This window comes from Anguilla rostrata, chromosome 18, assembly GCF_018555375.3.
Source record: "Anguilla rostrata isolate EN2019 chromosome 18, ASM1855537v3, whole genome shotgun sequence".
NCBI lineage: Eukaryota > Metazoa > Chordata > Actinopteri > Anguilliformes > Anguillidae > Anguilla > Anguilla rostrata.
The window spans coordinates 23,266,534-23,286,548 of NC_057950.1; the positions used below are offsets into that span (position 1 = coordinate 23,266,534).

Here is a 20,015-nt window from a genome sequence, read left to right on the forward strand (position 1 = left end):
ATAATCAGCTGATAAGAACGCAACAGGAAGTAGTGTAAACGCTGTGTTCTGCTGATAAATTATCCTCGTTGCTAAAGCCAGAGACGTCGGGTATTCTTACGCAATGCCCTCAGACAAGCGGACATGAAAACATGTGTTTACAGTTAAGAGCTACTCTGCTGCCAAAGCCGTCATAAAAGAGAAGGCTGTAATGTTGAACGTTGTTAGCTCCGTATTACGACCATTATTTTTTGTATAATTATTGGGTTTTATTACACGGCTAAACTGAAACCACTGGAGCCGTTAAGCGAGAACGCTGTGATATTTCGTAGCCACATAATTTGCCGTGAGATAAAGTGCTCATGCTTTAGTGCAGGAACGTGAGGTTCAAGCCCGTCGCAGCTGTCCTGGTCTGTGGAGGAAGATGGCATCATTTTTCATACTAAAAAAAATGCAGAATCTTAGAATGCTAACGGTCCACATTTTATGTTCCACCCATCTTTTAAAACAATAGTGCCCTTGACTTTTGTGAAAGGGCTGCTGTGATGCACAGTTTATCGCGCAGGGTCGAAGGGGTCATGCTCCGCGTCCATTTGCCAAAATCTAAAGGCCACGACGTTTGTGTGAACAATAATTCTCTCCATTTATAAAGGCAGCCTTAGAAAATCACTGACCACGGTCCCAATTCCCGAGTATAGATTTGGAAAAATCTTGGGGTCAACCTTGGAATGCATATGATGATAAAATCAAAATAGACTGAGCAACTATAACAATGGAGACTCTTTGTAATGACTACAGCTATTTCTGCTTCCAGTACTCTGAATCAAACAGACAGACTTAGCAAACAAGTACCAAATGTTTCTGGGTTATAGTGATCTACAATGTGGCTTAGAGGTTTGAGCAATTGGTCTTGTGGGCATCAGCAGGTTCCTGGTTTGAATCCTTGTTTTGACACTGCTGTTGTAATATTTATCTAAGTAAAAGCCTCAGCTACTTCAATAAATATTCACTGTTGCAAATGAATAAAATATACATATACTGAGTAAGCACTGGACATGCAGCATACTTATATATAATAGCCTGAATGTGTGATCATAGCCCTCATGTCCAGTGAAATTTCCTGGCAGAATATCATCTCCAAATTAGCGACATCCATAAAGCAGCAACATTCAAGCAGAGCTAACATTCTAGTGACCTCTCTCCACACACACACACACATACACACACAAGTAAACATGAATACACACACACACAGACGCACACACACACACACACACACAGGGCTTCATTGTTACTTTGTATTTGTGTTTGCAATAGCCTCTTTCTGTGGAAAGGTGACTCATTCCGTAGAAAAGCAGAGAGAATGCCAAACTGCAAACCCAGAAATGTCGACAAAGGCGGTTTTGTATTCCTTTGTGATTCACCATACTACAGTCCCACAGCGAAAATGTATGGCGTATTAATGATAACGATGACCTTATGCCTCCCTACTGAATTTTCCGGGAAGCCCCAATAATCTGTTCTTCACACATCTCTCACGGAATTCATTTGTTTCATTTGTTTCCAAAGCATCTACTCATATTTCATATTTATCAGTTGAAATACCCTAAAGAAAAGAAAAAAGTGACCCGCTCCATTAAAAAATAGATTAAATAAACGTTTTACTAAATTCAGCTGAGTTACATTTTAAATGAAATCCATCAGCAGAGCATCCTTAGGGGCCTTTAAGAAGAACACTTCTAATTCCTCATTTTGTCATACTAATGTTCTGCCTCTAATGACGTAGCTGAGAGGGAACAGCACAAAAAGACTCACTTCAGTTCACCAGCCCAGTCAGAAAATGGATCAATGGTCTGTCCTTTGAAACTTCTGCAATGTGTTACTCTGCAATTCATTAAAGTATTCCTGGATAAACACAGGTTAAAATTAAGATTTGTACAGTCTTCATTAGCTGCTGTTTGCCAACCTGCTTCTGACAGTTATTCCATTCACACACAAGTCACCTGTAAATATGGTTGATTTGCTGTAGACATTGTCGAGATGGATCTGACCTGAGCTTGCTATGTTTGTCCCTGGAGCGAACGTATTCAGTAACAGTAAAGACACAAATCGCCTCCATCTGTCTACGCAATGGCACTCTGTCATCACACTACCCGGAATAATAAAACCCCTTTTTTTAATGCCCCTCTTCGGGGAAACCACCGTAATTACCACGGAAACACTGGACCCAGTCATTCCCTTAAGGGCAGTACATTCAGTCCAACCCACAACCTACCACAGAATAAAACATCAGAGATATCTATGCGAGATCATCCTTTCATCGTGGTCTTACAAATGCAAGTGCAAACATGTTGTAAAAGCCCTCTTCGGTGCACAAAAGTATCTTTGAATAGAAACGATTTGTCTCTAGGTATACCATCCCCAAGCCCCTAATGTCTGTCCTTTGAGGGATTATTGCATGGCATGCTGGGGCTTGGCCCTCTTCGTTTGGGTTGTTTTTTTTTTTTTTCCCCTCTCAATTTCGGTTTCAATTTCAATTTTGGTTTTTCACCGAGGTCACTGCAGTCAGCCACCTCGTTAAGTGGAACTTCTTCCACCTGTGTTTCCCACCCAGCTGCTGCGATTAGGCCCTGTCCAGCTGGGGTAGCTGGGGTCTGGCTGCAGTGCCCCACAGTTCTTCTGCTGGTGCTACAGTTACATCACAGCCTTCGGCTGGTCTCCTCAGGAATCTGTTTTGCAGGCCTTTGTTTCTTGTTTGACGCTGTTCTTCGTTTGGTGGTAGGAGGGCAACGCCATCAGCTGTCCTTGCATTTTTTGTTTGGACACTGCTTTTTTGGACTCCTTTCTCTGATTTTGTTTTGGGTTTTTTCCAGTTAGCCTGCCATTATGATAGAACTACACGGCCGCCATGGTGGGTGCAGTTTGGAGCTCAGTTTGCATACATTGGCCACCTATTAGAACCTAAACTGTGTGTGCATGTGTGTGTGTGGGTGTGTGTGTGTTTGGGTGTGTGTGCGTGCGTGTGCAAGTGTGTATGTGCATGCGTGCGTGCATGTGTGTGAGTGTGTGTGTGTGTGTGTGTGTGTGTGTCTGTGTGTACGTGTGTGTGTATATGAGTGTGTGTGCATGTGTGTTTGGGTGTGCGTGCGTGCGTGTGCATGTGTGTATGTGTGTGTGTGTGTGTGTGCGCGCATGTGTGTGTGTTTGTATATTAAACTATGTAGTACTCACAGGCTTACCCTCAGCACCTGCAGGACCAGGTTGGCCTGGGTCTCCAGGTCTTCCAGCTTCCCCCTTTGAAAAGTAAAGCAAAAGAGAAGCAGCTCTGCATTATCTGAGCATCTTTACTTAAATAAAACACACAAATATCTCTCAACCTTTCTGTGTAACACAGAAAATTCATATACAGGGAGTTCCATAATACTTATACTGTACCTACACTAAGGAAGAAATTGAATGTTTGATTAGTCAGAAACACCTGCAAAGCCATTTGTCCCCAAACATTATGGTGCGCTGTAATGGGGGAAACAGTAAATTTATACCCAGTGAAACCAAAGTGTACAAACATACCCTGAAACAAAAGCCGAGAAGCATTTATCCACATGTGAGGAGCCAAAGAGAGCCAAAAACACAGAGAGCCAAAGCAAGAAAAATAATGTTTTTGTCCCAACATTATGGAGCTCACTTTAACAGCACAGCAAATGGTAAATTATAACATATTAACACGATGTTTTATATTTCAAAGATGAAAATGAATACTGTGCTGTGCTCTGTTGCCACAAAAGGACATGCAGGCAGGTTTGTCAAATACACTCACAGTTCAGACGATAAATACAGCAAGCTGGCTCAGTAATTAATGGTTTCAGGTAAATACGGAGAGCAGCCCAGTTTCCAAAGTCACAATACATGTCAAGTTGTTTATCTGGGCACTTAGCTCACAGAGCTGTCCTGGAGGGCCAGTATGTCTGCTGGTTGTTGGTTATGTTTCCAGTAATTAATTGAAGTCAACAACTGGCAGAAAGGTCAACACAACTTTCCAAGGCCTATACTGGTAGTTGAGAGATAGAATGAGGCAATAAGCTAACAGACATGGTGGCCAGGACTACTCCATGAGTCCAATGCCCCAATGTACAAATTGACATGTATTGTGACACTGGTTTTTCTTTGATGTTGTTTTGCCAACTGAAATTTTGCGTTACCATAACATTTTGTAAATGATACGGCAGTTTATAAAAATTCTAAGAAATACTGTATTTCATGGTCTTTCAGTTTTTCTTGCCTTCCAAGAGGCACTTTCAAGTACAGTATTTTATTACTTATACATACGGCTTCAAAAAGTCATATAACATATTCAAACATAATTACTAACATTTATAATGGGCGAAATATTTATAGTAATGCATTCTTTTGTCATGCGTTACCCAAGTATTTTGGCTGCAAATTCATTGTGAAGAAATCACTTAAACAATGAAGAATACAATTATGTTTTTAGCAACTGATTTTTTTTTAGCAAAGTTATTTATATAATTTTCTGGCACATGTCTGAAGCAAATTGTTTCCATGTGTATTTTGAAATCCTTTTGAAAGCTTGACAAATCCTTAAGGGAAAAAAAGTCTAATCCAAATTTAGTTCGAATATAGATTTTTTTTTTTTTTTTTTAAGGTGCACCTTTGTGCTTTCAAGATTCCAGAATTAATGCACCTTGGAAGAATTCCATTGATGAGTGTAGCGAAAGTTAGCAAATTTGCATGTGTCAGACATAGCCGGTATATGTCGTTTTGCTTGCTGCTACAAAAACTGAAAGTTAAAAACTGAAACGCTCACACACTCCATTCATGGCCCCCCAAAAATGCAAATGAACAAAAAGCGAACATTCAGGTTCTGCTGAAAGTACAGGTAATGCTCCTAAAATGCACTACTTAATTATTTTTTCTTGCAGAGTGTGAACTTTCCTCTAATAACTTCATTTATTTATTTATTTATTTTGGCAAATTATTGGCCGCGAGTGGGAGGATTATTGGCTGGCTGCACAGCCAGGGTTGAGGGGAGGATCAACTCTGCAGGAAAAGGACCAGATCATAACCCGATGCCTCCCCCACACCCCCCACACCCCCGCTGAGTGGGGAAATCAGTGATGATGAGCATTTTAAAAACATCATTAGACTTCAAGGCAACATTTGAAGGCAGATTTTTAAAAAGCTCACCCAGTTAAAGTTAAATCTGCACTTAATACAATGCGCTCCAGCTTTCCATAAACATATCAGATCAAAAGAGAGAGAGAGAGCAAGAGAGAGGGACAGAGAGAGGGTGAGGGAGGGGCAGAAAGCGAGAGAGCAAGAGAGAGGGAGGCGAAAGATAAAGAGAGAGAGAGGGACAGAGGGAGAGGCAGAGAGAGTAAGAGCAAGAGAGGGGGGAGAGAGGGAAGGAGAGAGATAGAGAGACAGAGGGGGAGAGAGAGAGAGCAAGACAGGGGCGGGAGAGAGGGAAGGCGAGAAAGAGAGAAGGGGAGAGGGAGGGAGAGAGGGAAAGAGAAAGAGACAGAGAGAGAGAACGTGTGGATAGCAGCCAGGCTCGCTCTGTTTTCTTGGAACAGTGTCACGGCTCGGTCCTTTGAGCCGGCCGCTGACATTTCCGCTGTGTGGATTTGCCCTTATAAACAGAAGCACGCCGGTGACCGAACCCTGTTTCACTGCCGCAGTGAGCCCCACACTCAGGGTTAGGTGCTCTGCGTTCACGAGACATTATCCAGTCCCGCGTCTTCGTTTCGTCCGCTAACTCCAGGGCTACGTTTCCTGACCTTTCACAGCAACGGCTACGGAGCAGCTTATAAGGACCTACTCAGGAATGAGTTTACTGCCATAGCAAATCACAAAAAGACTCTTACAGAACATAAGCATCCTTTCAAGTTCAGTCAGTTCGAGTCAATCAAATAATTCTACATGGCATTTAGCTGACCTCACCCCAAAGACAGGCAGGATGTGACCAGCCTCCAAGGCTCCGCCCACTTTCCTTAGTCCAACATCTCCCTTTAGAAATAAACACCCTTTATCCATCTTTATCCCTTTCACTCACCCCTCTCAATACATGTGCCCAACTCCCTTCTATACTTCATCTCACACCTTACACCACCAACTTTTTGTAGATGTAAACACAGATCCTACAGGCTAGCCAATTTAGGTTCCTGCACTCATATTGACCTTTCTGTTTCTGTCTACAGGTGATGTACAGGTGATGCATATTCATGAAGAGCAATGGCTAAGCACAGAGCAACATCGCCATGGTATTTTCCTTGATCACATGATCTCTTCACAGATTTTCTGGTGCACCAAACTGGAATGCTGCTGCTTCAAACGTAGAGGGACAGAACTTTCAACATTATGTCAACATTATGGATCTCGCCATCTTGTTAGCCTATAGAATCTGTGGTGTAGCCAGATATCAAGCAGCTCTGGGCCAGATCTGCATCGGTTCTTGCCCGGCAGTGCTGATTTTAGACCAGAATCGGTGTGGATCTGGCCCAGAGTCCCTTGCTATCTGGGTAAACCCATACTGGTTGGCTTTGAGGTATGCAACCCACCTTTTTCCTGGAGGCCTCCCAAGTTTCAGTGTGAATATACTCTGTTGAGGGCTAACATTACCACCACCTTATTTTAAACAGATGGCATACTTGCTTCATCACCTTATATGAGTTGCACACCTCTAATGGCCTGGTTTCAGGGCCGGCCCGTGGCATAAAAGGCCTATGTGGTTGTTTAGGGCCACAACCACTAGGAGGGACCACACGACCACGAGGGGGGGCCACACGATCCAATGTTTATTGAAGGCTACCAAAATCCTAAGGCCGGCCCTGCCTGGTTTTATACGTCTTGGTGTCTCTTTGCACAGCACCGCCATTTTGATGGCGCTCAGACAGATAAAAACGCTGATTGGTTTACCTTCAGGCCCGACGGTCCGGGAGGTCCGGCAGGACAGGTGCAGGGCTCTGGCGTGGGCTCGTATTCAAAGTCGCTGGGCCCGTTGGCACACTGGGACAGAGACACATCACTTACACACCGACTCGCACACGTTGTCCCAGCCCGCTCCGCCCCAAGCCCCAAAATAACCCACTCCCACTCCAGACTGACACTAGCCCTAACTGACCCCAGCCCATTAGAGTACCCATTCTAACAGCGGAAAGGACTTGAGCAGCTCAGATATCCAGAGAGAATTAAAGACATTAAAAAAAGAAATGTGTGGAGCAATTTTTGGAATTGGCATTAGAATATTTGGATCTATAAAAAGCATAATTTACTGCTAATTCTCCTGCTAGTTTGTTATGTGTGAGATAATGTGTTATGTTCCAGTAACATTTCTGTGGTTTCTAAACATTCGTGTTCCAGGTTCTGAGCATATGGCATATGGCTGTATGATCAGACCTGCTATTTACCAACAGGCGCATCCAAATGACAGGTGGGTGACCATATTTCAGAGACCTTTGGAATGAAAATGCAGTCTTACCTCAGCACATGAAAAAAGAAAGGAGAAGCTGCTTTGAGAATGCACACAGCCATTTGGCCATTATACATACCTCACCGTCCTGGAAACAAAAGGAGGGCAATGATGTCACACATGCAATCCTGGCCAGCACCAATCACAGAGCATCAAGAGCTGGCCAGCACCAATCACAAAAGCATCAAGAACCGGCCAGCACCAATCACAAAAGCATCAAGAACCGGCCAGCACTAATCACAAAAGCATCAAGAACTGGCCAGCACCAATCAGAAAGCATTCCGTCAGGAGCGTCACGTCTCCTGTACCGAGCGATGCGTGACATGCAGAAAAGCCCAGAACGCCGCAGCCATGACGGTCACGCCCCCCCACCCCCCTTCTCCCCCTCCCCTCCTCCTTCCATCGCCAGGCAGACGCCCAGGATTGGAAGCCTGGATTGGAAGCGCTCTGTCTGTCTCTGGCCTGCTCAGAGTTCCAGCCGCAGTCAAGCCAAGGCAGCGTCTGGTCTTCGCCTTTACGCCGTTCTTCCAGAGCTGTCGTCTGAAAGGCTGGGGAGTGCGCGTGAGAGGCGGTGCGAGTGGCGCGAGTGCGAGACCGTGCTCCGGGACCCCCCCCCACCTTTACGGGCCCGAGGCAGGGCGGAGCGCAGAGAGGGTGCGGCGAAAGAAAACCGCGTTCAAAAACCACGTGTCAAAACCGCCATGCCTCAAAGCCACACGTGGTTTTTACCACATGTGGTCAAAATCGCCTCGTAAAAACCACCCAACATGCGAAGAGTACACATGTGAACATGTTTTGTTTTCACGTGCGAAAACTCTAGTTCACATTTCAGTCAGTGACATGAAAATGTGAAGACGCAAAAGACTCAATGGCTTTTCATCCACGTGCGTGAATGAAAAAGCCATTCACATGTGAAAAGGCAAGTTTCACATGTGATTTTTTCGTAAGCGAAAGTAACAAGAAAAATGTTGTAACCAGGTTACAGGAATAGAAGGTTCTTTTCTGCCCTGGGCTCTGTGCTGGAATGCACGCCCAAACAAACTAAAAACAAAGGAAATTTTCAAACGAGGTAAAAAAGAAGGCATTTTCACCTATTTTAGAAGATCCCAAATCAACTGGTCATTGAACGATTACATACCGCAATGGGAATTGCATGACAGCATAGAATCTTTGTTCCTTGCGTCTATCTTTAACTTTTGGTTAAAGATAGACACAAGGAAACACGTAGTCAGAACGGAAAGGGATTGGAACACTGAGCACGTCAGTAATGAAACAAAATGGTGCCCGAGCGGCCCTCATGTACTCACTACTCCAGGGATCTCGCAGGCCGTCTCACGCATGTTCTGCTCGGGGTCGCAGTAGATCCTCAGCTTCTGGATCTCAAACTGTCAGAGAGACAGGGCAGTGAGGAGGCTTCACTGAACATAGGACAGTCCATCATCAGTGTCGTCTGTCTGTCATCAGTGGAATTCATAATCTATTATAGCTTAGTGTTTTGTGGTGCAGTGAAAAGTAATGTTTTATATACATGAACTACTAACTACAGTAGGGGTATCACAATGGGTCATTGGGGCTGTATATGTTATGTGTAATGAAACAGTGTTTAGATTGTTCAGAAGTTCCTACTGGGGCAAGCAGTGACCTCTTCAACTTTTAATATGTGACAATTGCTAATTGAAAATGTAAACCTTTGGAACGTCTGTTGTTTTCAAACCGCTCATACCTCTTGTTATTGAGCATCACGGATTTATTTTTCGTTAAATACTCAGTTTGGATGGGGAATTATTTTTGTATAATGACTGCTGTTTCACACCTGATTATATCCCTCAATACTCTACATAGCCAGGTAATCCATTCAGAATGAGCTCTCTGGTGCTAGTAACTAACGTTATCCTTAAATAGATGACACAGGACAAAAGCTTGGAAAGAGAGAAAGTACATTGTAGAAGCTAATTCACACTACAAGAACCGCTGACACAACCTGGTTTTTAACATCACAAAAATTACCTATTTAACGTGACACACTACGCAATAAATGGAAATGTTCAGTTTAATTCTTGTAAACAGTATGAACACAAAATGAAAAACAGTGTTCTTTTGGGAACTGTGCTCTCCTCGGGGATCCTTCTGTGGCACAGATGTTGTGAACATGGCAAAATCTTAACATTCTTTAAACGTTTTCTGGAATAATGAAAAGACGCAGCAAGAAAAGTCACCTTGCACCGCCTGTACTTTTGCGTAATTCCCTGTTAGTTCTGTCTGCTTGGTTTTCCTGTGTTTGTATGAACACCATAATTTGTTTCTTTGTATAAAGCAGAACATCTTATCCTGGATTATTTACAGGTTTAAAAAACCTAAATATCCTAATAAACACAGCTTTACTCGTCAAATTTTTTATTGTGTATATTTTATCGCTTGTTGAACATTCCACTGCTGCGGTATCTGTTTGGGCGCCAAAATAGTTTCAGGACCATTTATTTGTCTGTCTTGGAGCAGGTTGTGTTTGTGGCCCTTGGTTTTGCTTAGAGAAGAGCATGTTTGGACCCTGTAAATTGGCACAGTAAAGTCCTAAATTAAACAAAGTGAGATAAATGGATAAAGGCAGGTGCACTTTCAATGCAAGGTAAAAGCTGGCCCCAACACATACAGTAAAGCCTGTATATATTTGTGTACTGAATTATAGCTTAGTTTGTGTATGTTACTCATATTTCATATTTTGGAAAGGAAATATTTACTACTAATAAAAAAATATGCGATCTCATAAGTAATACAATGATGTCTTTTTCAGTTTTGAAAAAGTGTAACCTTATCATGTAATAATTTTTAACCCCCAATTTCGCTGCTTGTCAAGAAATTCCATTGGACCGTGTGAATGATGTTCGTGCTAAACATCAAAAAACTAGGTGCTAGGTGCAGGAGTCTTACACCAAACATAATTATTTCCTCTTCAAATTCTTTACCGACTTACCGGTACGGTCGTTTCTTTGCTGACATATTTCCCGACTTGTGTCTGTCCGTTAACGAAGATGCCGTCCGGAGGTTCCAGAGGCAAAGTTTCGATCTCCAAGTCGTCGACGTAAAGGGTGACATCTTCTTCAGTGACCAGAAGACGCAGCTGGTGCCACTGCTCGTCAAAGAGTCTCTGACCACAAATTTAAAAAAGGCAGAAAAATGATGATTTTACAAATAATTATAATGAACAAAATATCAAGCAGCACATTGTTTTGGTCTTAAATTTAATTAAATTTATTAAAATTCATTGTAGCCACAGCTGTCTGTGATCTTCGAGCATCTTCTGTTATGATTCCAACTTTTCAATTGTAATGCTAATAAAGTAAATGTGTGTACACCAGACCAGACGTACCTCCTTGTCCTTAAACTAACAGTTGAAAAGAGTACAACCCCAAGCCACGTCTGCAAATTCTACTTTTTTTATTTGTTGAATGGAAACTTTTACTTTGCTCCTTTTAAAAATAAATACATTAAATAAATAACTAAATGGTAAAATGCTAGTGAGTTCTCTTGATTTTGCCTTCAGTTTTAACCTCTGTTTCAAACATTTATCATGCTAAGGCCTCTCATTTCTTTTATGATAAAAGTAAAAAAAAAATGAATGCAGTTGGTTCAAGTAGCAGTTTCCATGATCTAAGTCCTTTGAAAGAATACGCATATCCAGCTATTCTCATAAGCATTTCCGTTGCCATCTTCTTCTTGTCAAGAACAACAGGTATGCACCCAACATGTGCAGAGTACACGTCAAAAATAAAATTAATCCCACTTACGAGTGGAAAAACCTATGATATTTCAAGTCACATGTTTTGTTTTCACATGTGAAAACCATAGTTCACATTTTAAACAATCAGCGGCACATGACAATGTAAAGATGCAAATGACTCAATGTGATCCATTTTCTTTTCACATGTGGAACTTTTCATTCACATGTGAAAAAAGGCAAAACACATGTGAAAATGCCCAGTTCACATGTTAAATTTTCTTTTCATACATGAGTATTTTAATTAAAATGTGAAAATGTTAAATTCACATGTGAGATTGTAATTTTCCATGTGAAAAGGCAAATTTCACATGCGATTTTTTCATTAGGTAAGCCATTGTAAAGACAGTCCAGCACACTGTTAACATCCAACCAAAATATGAGACAGATTTCAGACACAGCTTCTGATCTGCCTGAAATATTTAGTATGAAGGGTTGACAGTGCTATACACTTTTGTGATATATTTGCTCAATGCTTCTTAAATAGTGTATGCTAAATGTGTAGTTCTGCTACCAAGAACAACATATTTGGTAAGATTGCACATTTTGTAATGATTAACATTTTGCAGCATTGAAGGCCTACAACTTTGTTTAATTGTTCCATCTGGGGAAAAAAAAACTCAGACTAATTTTAGGAATTTATATTGCGGAAATATGGGGCCTGTAAACAGACATTCTTGGTACATCAGTATAATATAATGGACATTAATAAAGTGAAATATCCCATGTGTGGTATGAGGTCTGCTGAACTCGCCAGTTTCCATTTTCAAAGGTGGCTGCCAGTCAGGAAGACTGTGAAAACATTACTTCACCAGGTAAAAAAAAAAATATCTGTTCCATTTTGGCATTTAGCGGATTCCTTTATCCAGAGTGACACAAGTGCACACGTAGAGATTAAAGTATAATCAAGCAGAACTCCACGACCTTTGCTGATTGGCCAGTCTGCAGATCTCTTTCTCAGCAGTTTGATTCTTCTACTCAAATTCCACTTACTCTGCCCACTATTGAAAGTAATCGCAATGGTTCTGCCTAAAGCCCCTATTCTGGGTTTCAGGGTGTAAAAGGGCCCTTCTAACCTTTACTTTAAAACTTTGGAAAGTTCTGTCTGTAGCCTGGATAAAAATGTACATTTTACAACATTTTTACTAAACTTTGACAAAACTAATAATAATTGTTTTTTTTTTTTGAGCAACTTCTGTGTCTCCCAAAGTTATTGAGCCAAAATACCAACAAAACAAATGCAACTATTGGATAATAGTAGTTAGTAGTATATGCTTGTGTTTTGCCTAAATCCAGACCATAGAACCAGGAGCTTCGTGCTTTGATGTAGGCCTATGTTTGCTATGCTAACGTGCTCCTGCTTGTAACACTTTGTATACTGTATGTCTCAATACTTTTTTCTGCCTCGCCGTAATTTGTTTCAGTTTATACCGCATGACATACGATATGTAATGCATCCTATGTGTCCTGCCACAAGTGCCTTATAAGTCACACGGGATATGAGAACCTCCCAAACAATTAGTTTTAATATTTACCGTGACACTTATTTTTGATATTGCTATGTAGCACCGTTCGCGCGGTTCACCTTGGCCGCAGACTGTTTGAAGACCACGGTCTGGGTGGCGCTGGCGTCCATGCTGGTGGTGGTGAACATGACCGTGCGGTGGAGCCCGTTCAGCGTGACCGCCATCTGGGGCTCCCCGTCTTTGGTCTGCACCCTCCACAAGTCCCACTTCTCCATGGCGACCGAGCCCTTGTACTTCAGCGTGGCCACGAACACGTAGGAGGGGGGCAGGCCGTCAGGGAACAGAGACCTGTAGACGCGCAAATGGTCCGTGGAGGTTAAGATGAGATTTGATTTGAAATGTGGCGGGTCGCCAGGGAGACCCCGGGGTCAAGCAGGCCTTACCTTGTGCTTTCGCTTAAGTCAACGCGCGAGGTCACCTGGTAGGCTTTTTTACCGTAGAAAGAGCCTTGCGTCTTTTTGGCTTTCTTTGCCAAGTTCAGATGCACCAGCATATCAAAGCCTTTCTCGCCGCGACTGTTCACAGGGATTCTCTCTGGGCAAACCGTTTCTACAGTCGCAGAGCAAGGGAGAGAGAGACAGAGAGAGAGAATCAGGGAGGGAAAGAAAGACAGAGAGAGAGAGGGAGGGAGAAAGACAGAGAAAGGTAGGCTCAGATCTTTTGCAGATTATCAGATTCAATACTCAATACACACAATGCTGTGATAATCCAAGCACTGTAATGATGCAATAACTAAACTATGTCATATTCAGTTACTATGTCATAACCTTTTTCACATTTAACCAGCACATTCAGATCTAAATGTACAACTGTCCTCCTCAAATTGAACATGGAAAATGAACAGCACATACCTGTTCATTCGCCTGTGTACAATACTATGAATGATATTCAGTATATTTATATTTCGATGGACATAGTGCACTTCCAACAAGTGATATGTTTTTGTCATGTTTTCCTATCTGTTGAAATTTTAGTCAAAGCTGTGTATCTCGTGTGCAAATGATAGTATCAGTCATGAGAGCATAAATTACTATTTGTTAGAGCTCCTGGAACATGCTTACGTCAGCAGTATTTAAGATTGTCTGTTTTATTTACATGCATGGATATTTATATGCATATAAATGTCAGTGCGTGTTTAATTAAATTTTTTTAAAGAAGATAAATATTTTCTCTGTTAAATAATACAGTATCCCCGTGTTTTGAATGTATGCCATATGGTCAGTGAGTAGGCATTTTTGGGACTGAACATTCCAAGAACTGCAGCAATTATTTTAGTTGGCTGCAAAACTGAAATGACGAATCTGTAGTAAGAAAAAATAAAAACATTGGAATGGAATGCTGGACAAGCATGAAGTCCAACTCTGGAAAAGTCTCTCTCATTGCGAAAACCAAACGAAATGTAACCTTTGCCCAAAAAAAGCACACACCCTCTTCCTTACTGTATGCCCAGAGATAATTGTAAAAAATAACTGATTTGAAATTGTTTACCTGTATTTTCTGATCTTCAACTACTTAATGTTTGGACCATTCACTCCGATGACGTTCTAAACTGATGACTCTAATGTTTCTCTTTGGTTCAATTTATTGTTTTTTTACTTGTACAGTGGTTCTAAAACTCTAAAACTCTCTATCCCACACGATCCCAGCTTTCAGCACTGATTGGCCATGTGACCATGAAGAATTCTGGGTAACATTCAGGCTTTTGTGCTCCGCGATCATTTGACAATAATGAAACAGGGGTGACTAATTACTCACATCAAAGGCTGGTCCAGACTGAATGTCGGCTTTATTTTTGTTAAATGTTTTTTCCAGAATGAATAATGTCGTAATTCATCAGATTTACACAATACCGATATTCAATGCTGGTCGATAAACACAGGGTACTTTATAAAATCCTGGGTATGCCACAGCCGTATGCTAAACTGGAAGGAATTTGCAGAACATGAAGCAATGACAACTCGTGAATGGCTTGGAAATAGAACATACCCAGAAGACATCAAATAAAGATCTGCATTTTTAATGATCTGGGGCCTGGCGGTCCTTAGCAACTATAAGAATATTTAAATAATCTCTATTTATGCCATTTAAGGATATTTTATTTGTATTTCTGTATTTCAGTGATTATAATCACTGCTAATACTGTGGCCTATATAATTATCAATATTTGCATTTTACCAATTAGTTGAGTGTCTTATATAGATATACTGTATAACGATATGACGTAGACATATTTCCAGGTTCTAGTGTGTTAAATATCAAATGAAGGCTGCACAGGATGTGGAATACGTTTCTGCAGTCAACATTTTTACTCAGAAGGACATTTTCTGCGACCGGCACATTTTGTGGACCCATTTGATGAAAAAGGTTGTCAAAACGAGTTTCTTCATTTTCACTTCTATTTTGAGGATTTATTTCAAGGTTGAGTGTCAAAGACAGGAAATTGATGAAACGTTTCCAAAAGCTATAATTTTACGCCGTGACAAAATATATGACCGTCCATGTGGAGGCAGAGCTGAAATGTTATGAGCAATAAATCAGATCAAATAAATCTGAAGGCCGATACGTTCTATCACGCGCTCCTCGCTAAATTATGCATGCAGTTCACGCTAAAGGGTCTGCATGAATCCGTCTGCCTACAGGCATGAAGGTGAAATGAGGTATGCCACCGTAGCACCTGTTCTCAGTTAAATGCCAAAAACCTTGTGTCATTTATTGTTTTTTAACACCGTGTACAGTACGTCTGGCAGGCGTAAAGTAATGAGCTCTGGCAAAGGGGAACGAAGAACTCAAATATGGTTCCGCAAAACAAACAAAAAAATTTTCACCTTCACACAGCTTTTGTCGAATCACCTCGCGGATTTTGGAGATGGCCATGTAGTCCTCCACGTAGAAGACGTAGGTGGAGTGCGGCTTGTTGGCGATGGCCTTCAGCTGCCTCTCCACCACCTCCTCGCCCACCCCGATGGCGAACAGGGTGACGCCCTTCGTCCGCGCCTCCTCGGCCGCCTCCGACACCTCGTCCTGCGACTTCCCGTCCGTGAGGACCACGGCGATCTTCGCCACGCCGTTGGGTGCACGCTCAGAGGTGGCGAAGAGTCGGTCGCTGGCGAACTGGATGGCCTTCCCCGTGTTGGTGTTGCCGCCCATGTACTCGATGGACTCCATGGCATTGATGAGCTTTTCGCTGGAGTAGTGGCTCCCCAGCGGGACGTGCAGGTGGGGGTCGTCGCTGTACTGGATCACGCCCACCTGCGTGAACTCCTGGCCGATTTTGAACTGGATGGTGATGTTCACCAGCCACCGTTTGACTATCTCAAAGTTAGTGTCGGCCACACTCCAAGAACCGTCTAGAATAAACACTAAATCGCTCGGAGCCGTTCTGCAACCTGAGAAGGGGAGAGAGAGAAAGAGAGAATAGAGAGACGAGAGAGGCATGATACATAGCTTCACAGAAACAGTGCATAATCTTGTAACAATATAGATCATGACTCATATATTTTTGTAAGATATATCCCTGGGAAAGACTTTTGAATCTTTCAGTCAGAAATACACTACATGACCAAAACACCTCTTGCTTTGGGGCTGTTTATCATGGTTTGAACTAGGCCCCTTAGTTCCAGTGTAGGGAAACCTTAAAATGCTACAGCATTCAATCACACTCTAGACAATTCTGTGCTTCCTCAACAGTTTGGGGAAGGCCCTTTCCTGTTTCAGCATGACAATGCCCCCAGGCACGAAGTGAGGTCCATATAGAAATGGTCTTATCAAGAATGGTGTGGAAGAACTTGACAGAGCCCTGACTTCAACCCCATCCCACACCTTTGGCATCAGTTGGAAAGCCAACTGCAAGCCAGGCCTAGTCGCCCAATCAGAGCCAACCTCACTAATGCTCTTCTGGCTGAATGGAAGCAAATCCCTGCAGCAGCATCTAGTATAAAGCCTTCCCTGAAGAGTGGAGGTTGTTATAGCAGCAAAGGGTGGGCCCCTTGCATGGCAGTGGCGATGTGTGCATGACGATGGCGGTGTGTGTGCATGTTGATGGCAGTATGCGTGCATGGCGGTGTGTGTGCATGCCGGTGGCGGTCTTACTGGATCTCATGTCCTCCCGCTGTGCGACGCAGAGAGAGAGCAGGAGCAGTGGGGCGAGGGACTGGAGACACAGATGTCGGTTCTGCCGTCTGTAGGCCATGGTGTGGAAGAGCCCTGCTCCAGTACCACCTGCACAACACCCGTCAGACACGCAGCCAAGAGAACAGATAAACAGTCTCATTGCATGGAACAGTGTAGCTCCAACATTTTCAACTATGTGCATGAAATGAACTTATACGCACACACACACACACACACACACACACACACACACACGCACAAACACATACACACACATACACGCACGCACACACAGAGACTATATTTTCAAAATGAGGCACGAAGTCATTTACATTTACAGTACACTGTACCTTGTCCTTTACCCTTTGAGAAATGTTCAGACCAGAAGAATAGCATAAAAAACATTTCAGTTCCATTTCTGTAAAAATGGTCAATTTTAGGTAATTGGTTTTAAATTTTGTTTTATTGAGTGCCTAAGTCAATAGTAATTTTACTGTCTAGATACAGCCACACATATACACTGAGCTCCATAATGTTTTGGACAAAAACATATATACATTTATTTTTTGGGGGGGGGGAGATTTGGCTGTTCTCGACAATTTTTTGCAATCAAACAGTTACCATGTGGTTAAAGTACACTTTTTTTAAAGCTTTTATTTAAGGGTATTTTTTATACACTTTGGTTTCACCACGTAAAACTTACAGTTTTTGTACATGGCCCATGCCAATCTGGAAAAGTTAAAGTCCAGTGACTGCTTGGAGGAAAAACACAACCACACTGGATGTACAACAGGTCCAGTTTCTGCTGAGCTATCCATGTTTGCATGTACTGGGATTCTGAGAACAAGCACTTGCCTTAAACCAAAATTACAGACATGCACAGCAAACTAGCTGCTGAAGCAAGACTTTTATGCCCACAGTGGCAATAATACTATAATGTAATCACTAAAGGTACCATCTTGTACGTTAACAGGTTGTTAATGTTTTACACTAGAGAGGTTTATAGTAAAAGTTTGTTTATAAAGATTGTTGGCATTTTAAAGTTGAATAGCTGATTATTTTCTGCCTGTAAAAGGGCATGCTTGCTATAGGGGACTCTTGATGGTATGGGTTTTTAAGTTTGCTGGTCTTGTTTGCCTCGCCTTTGTTGCGAACATTTTAATTTGTACAATTTCCTCTTCATTAGGGCTAATAAGTTGTGCCTGTTACGAGTGGACACACGCTTTATAGGGAGGGGTGTTGCATTGTTGTGTTTGGGAGGCCTGTGCTCTCCTTCTTGTGTACTTGCTGTATTATTGATTTACGTAGCCTAATTGTTTTTGTACTACCGTAAGGGGGTAGATTTGGTAGTCAGCACGATGACCGCATTGCCCTCAGGAATAATATACTAGTGTCATAGGAGGCATAGCGCCTGTGGAAAATTTATTCCCGAAAAACAACCTGCCCTGTCGGCCTACCCACATTTCACAGGCCTGCCCGACAGTTTGTTTCTGCCTACGCCACTGTAGCTTGCGCAAGATGAGCAAGCAAAACATAAATCGCTCCTCGGGTTGTTTTTATCATTAGCCTGCGTGGGGAAAATATTGTTTTGATCAGAACGCCAAAACATTAGCATATTTCATCCTGTTTCTGTTGCAAGTGTCATAATAAGATTATGAAAGGCATACAGTAATTGTGCCATTGTTGGCATAATATGGTGAAAATTGTTCTTTTCATCAGAACACAAGGGATTTAGTGTAGAACGCAGATTTTGAAATGTCCTGCGTTCCAAATATGCAGTATTCCATGGGATAGTGTGACCACTGGATATGCGTGCAAATATGCAGAACTTTAGATCTAACTGTCCCACTGCTTTGGCTCCCAAGACTTCCTCCCATGTAATCCACATGACCACCTCAGTGACCCCAACATCTGTGGAATACCCACGCTAGCCGAAGATGCTTAATGCCTACTTGGGTATGCGTTTTCATGCTGTATGACAATGTGATTTATTAGCAGTCTTCCTGCGTGGGAAAAATATAGAGAATGTAGACACTGTAAATAGGACACCACAATAAACAGGAACCAATAAGCACAGAAGAACAGGGCTGGCTGTGTGTGTGTGTGTGTGTGTGTGTGTGTGTGTGTGTGCGCATATGACTGTCTCTATCCATCTGATAACACTTAGAGATGGGATTCACTCTAGGGGGTGGACCCATTATGATAGATACTCTAGTTTATGGACATATGTCCACACCCACCCGCCCCCTGCCCCCCACCTACCCCCAGCCCCACCCCTTCCTCCCAGCCCCAACCTCTACTGTAAGCTGGCTGTCCTGGTGATACTGTGAGTGTGTTTTTCCAATTATCTGCCCCCGCGTTGAAACAGAACAGTGAGGAGGCAAGCTGACATTGCACAGGGGTACTTGCTCCAGCGTTCTTGCTCGAGCCCTGGGGGCAGGGTGGGGGTTTGGGGAGTGGCAGGGGGGCGGTGGAATGGTGGGGTGGGGGGGGGGGGGGGTGGAAAACCCCCCCTCTGCTCCGGCCAGTTGGCACAGCTTCCCCTCTTCCGTCCGCCCCAGGGCTGGTCTGGGACTGGTCCCACACGGAATCCATTTGTGCAGTGAGACAGCAGGATCCCAGGCCTTGGACACTGACCAATCGCACGCACTCACGACGAAACCGGGACAGCGCTGGCCTCACAAGAGCCGGTTCCGACCCACCAGTGCACTCGCCATGAGCGGGTTCTGACCTGGCGATAAGCTCACCATTAGAAGAGCAGGTTCTGATTTGACGAAGCGCTCATCAGTAGAAGAGCAGGTTCTGATTTGACGATGCGTCTCCATCATTAGAGAGCAGGTTCGATTTGAGAGCGCTCATCATTAGAGGCAGGTTCTGATGACAAGCGCTCATCAGTAGAAGAAGCAGGTTCTGATTTGCGAAGCGCTCATCAGTAGAAGAGCAGGTTCTGATTGACGATCGCTCATCATAGAAGAGCAGGTTCTGATTTGACGATGCGCTCATCATTAGAAGAGCAGGTTCTGATTTGACGATGCGCTCATCAGTAGAAGAGCAGGTTCTGATTTGACGATGCGCTCATCATTAGAAGAGCAGGTTCTGATTTGACGATGCGCTCATCATTAGAAGAGCAGGTTCTGCT

General features: G+C 42.9%; 1 protein-coding gene across 1 annotated transcript in view; it reads right to left on the bottom strand.

Moving 5' to 3' along the window:
• The window catches only part of col21a1 (collagen, type XXI, alpha 1), a 107,695-nt gene that overhangs the window by 36,335 nt on the left and 51,345 nt on the right, over positions 1–20,015 (bottom strand). The window contains exons 31-38 of the mRNA XM_064318171.1: positions 16,856–16,984; positions 15,592–16,152; positions 13,150–13,315; positions 12,826–13,054; positions 10,437–10,610; positions 8,776–8,853; positions 6,916–7,005; positions 3,211–3,273 (exon numbers count right to left, since the gene is read on the bottom strand). Coding sequence (XP_064174241.1) covers positions 3,211–3,273; positions 6,916–7,005; positions 8,776–8,853; positions 10,437–10,610; positions 12,826–13,054; positions 13,150–13,315; positions 15,592–16,152; positions 16,856–16,984 — 1,490 coding nt within the window. The remainder of the gene's footprint in view (positions 1–3,210; positions 3,274–6,915; positions 7,006–8,775; positions 8,854–10,436; positions 10,611–12,825; positions 13,055–13,149; positions 13,316–15,591; positions 16,153–16,855; positions 16,985–20,015) is intronic.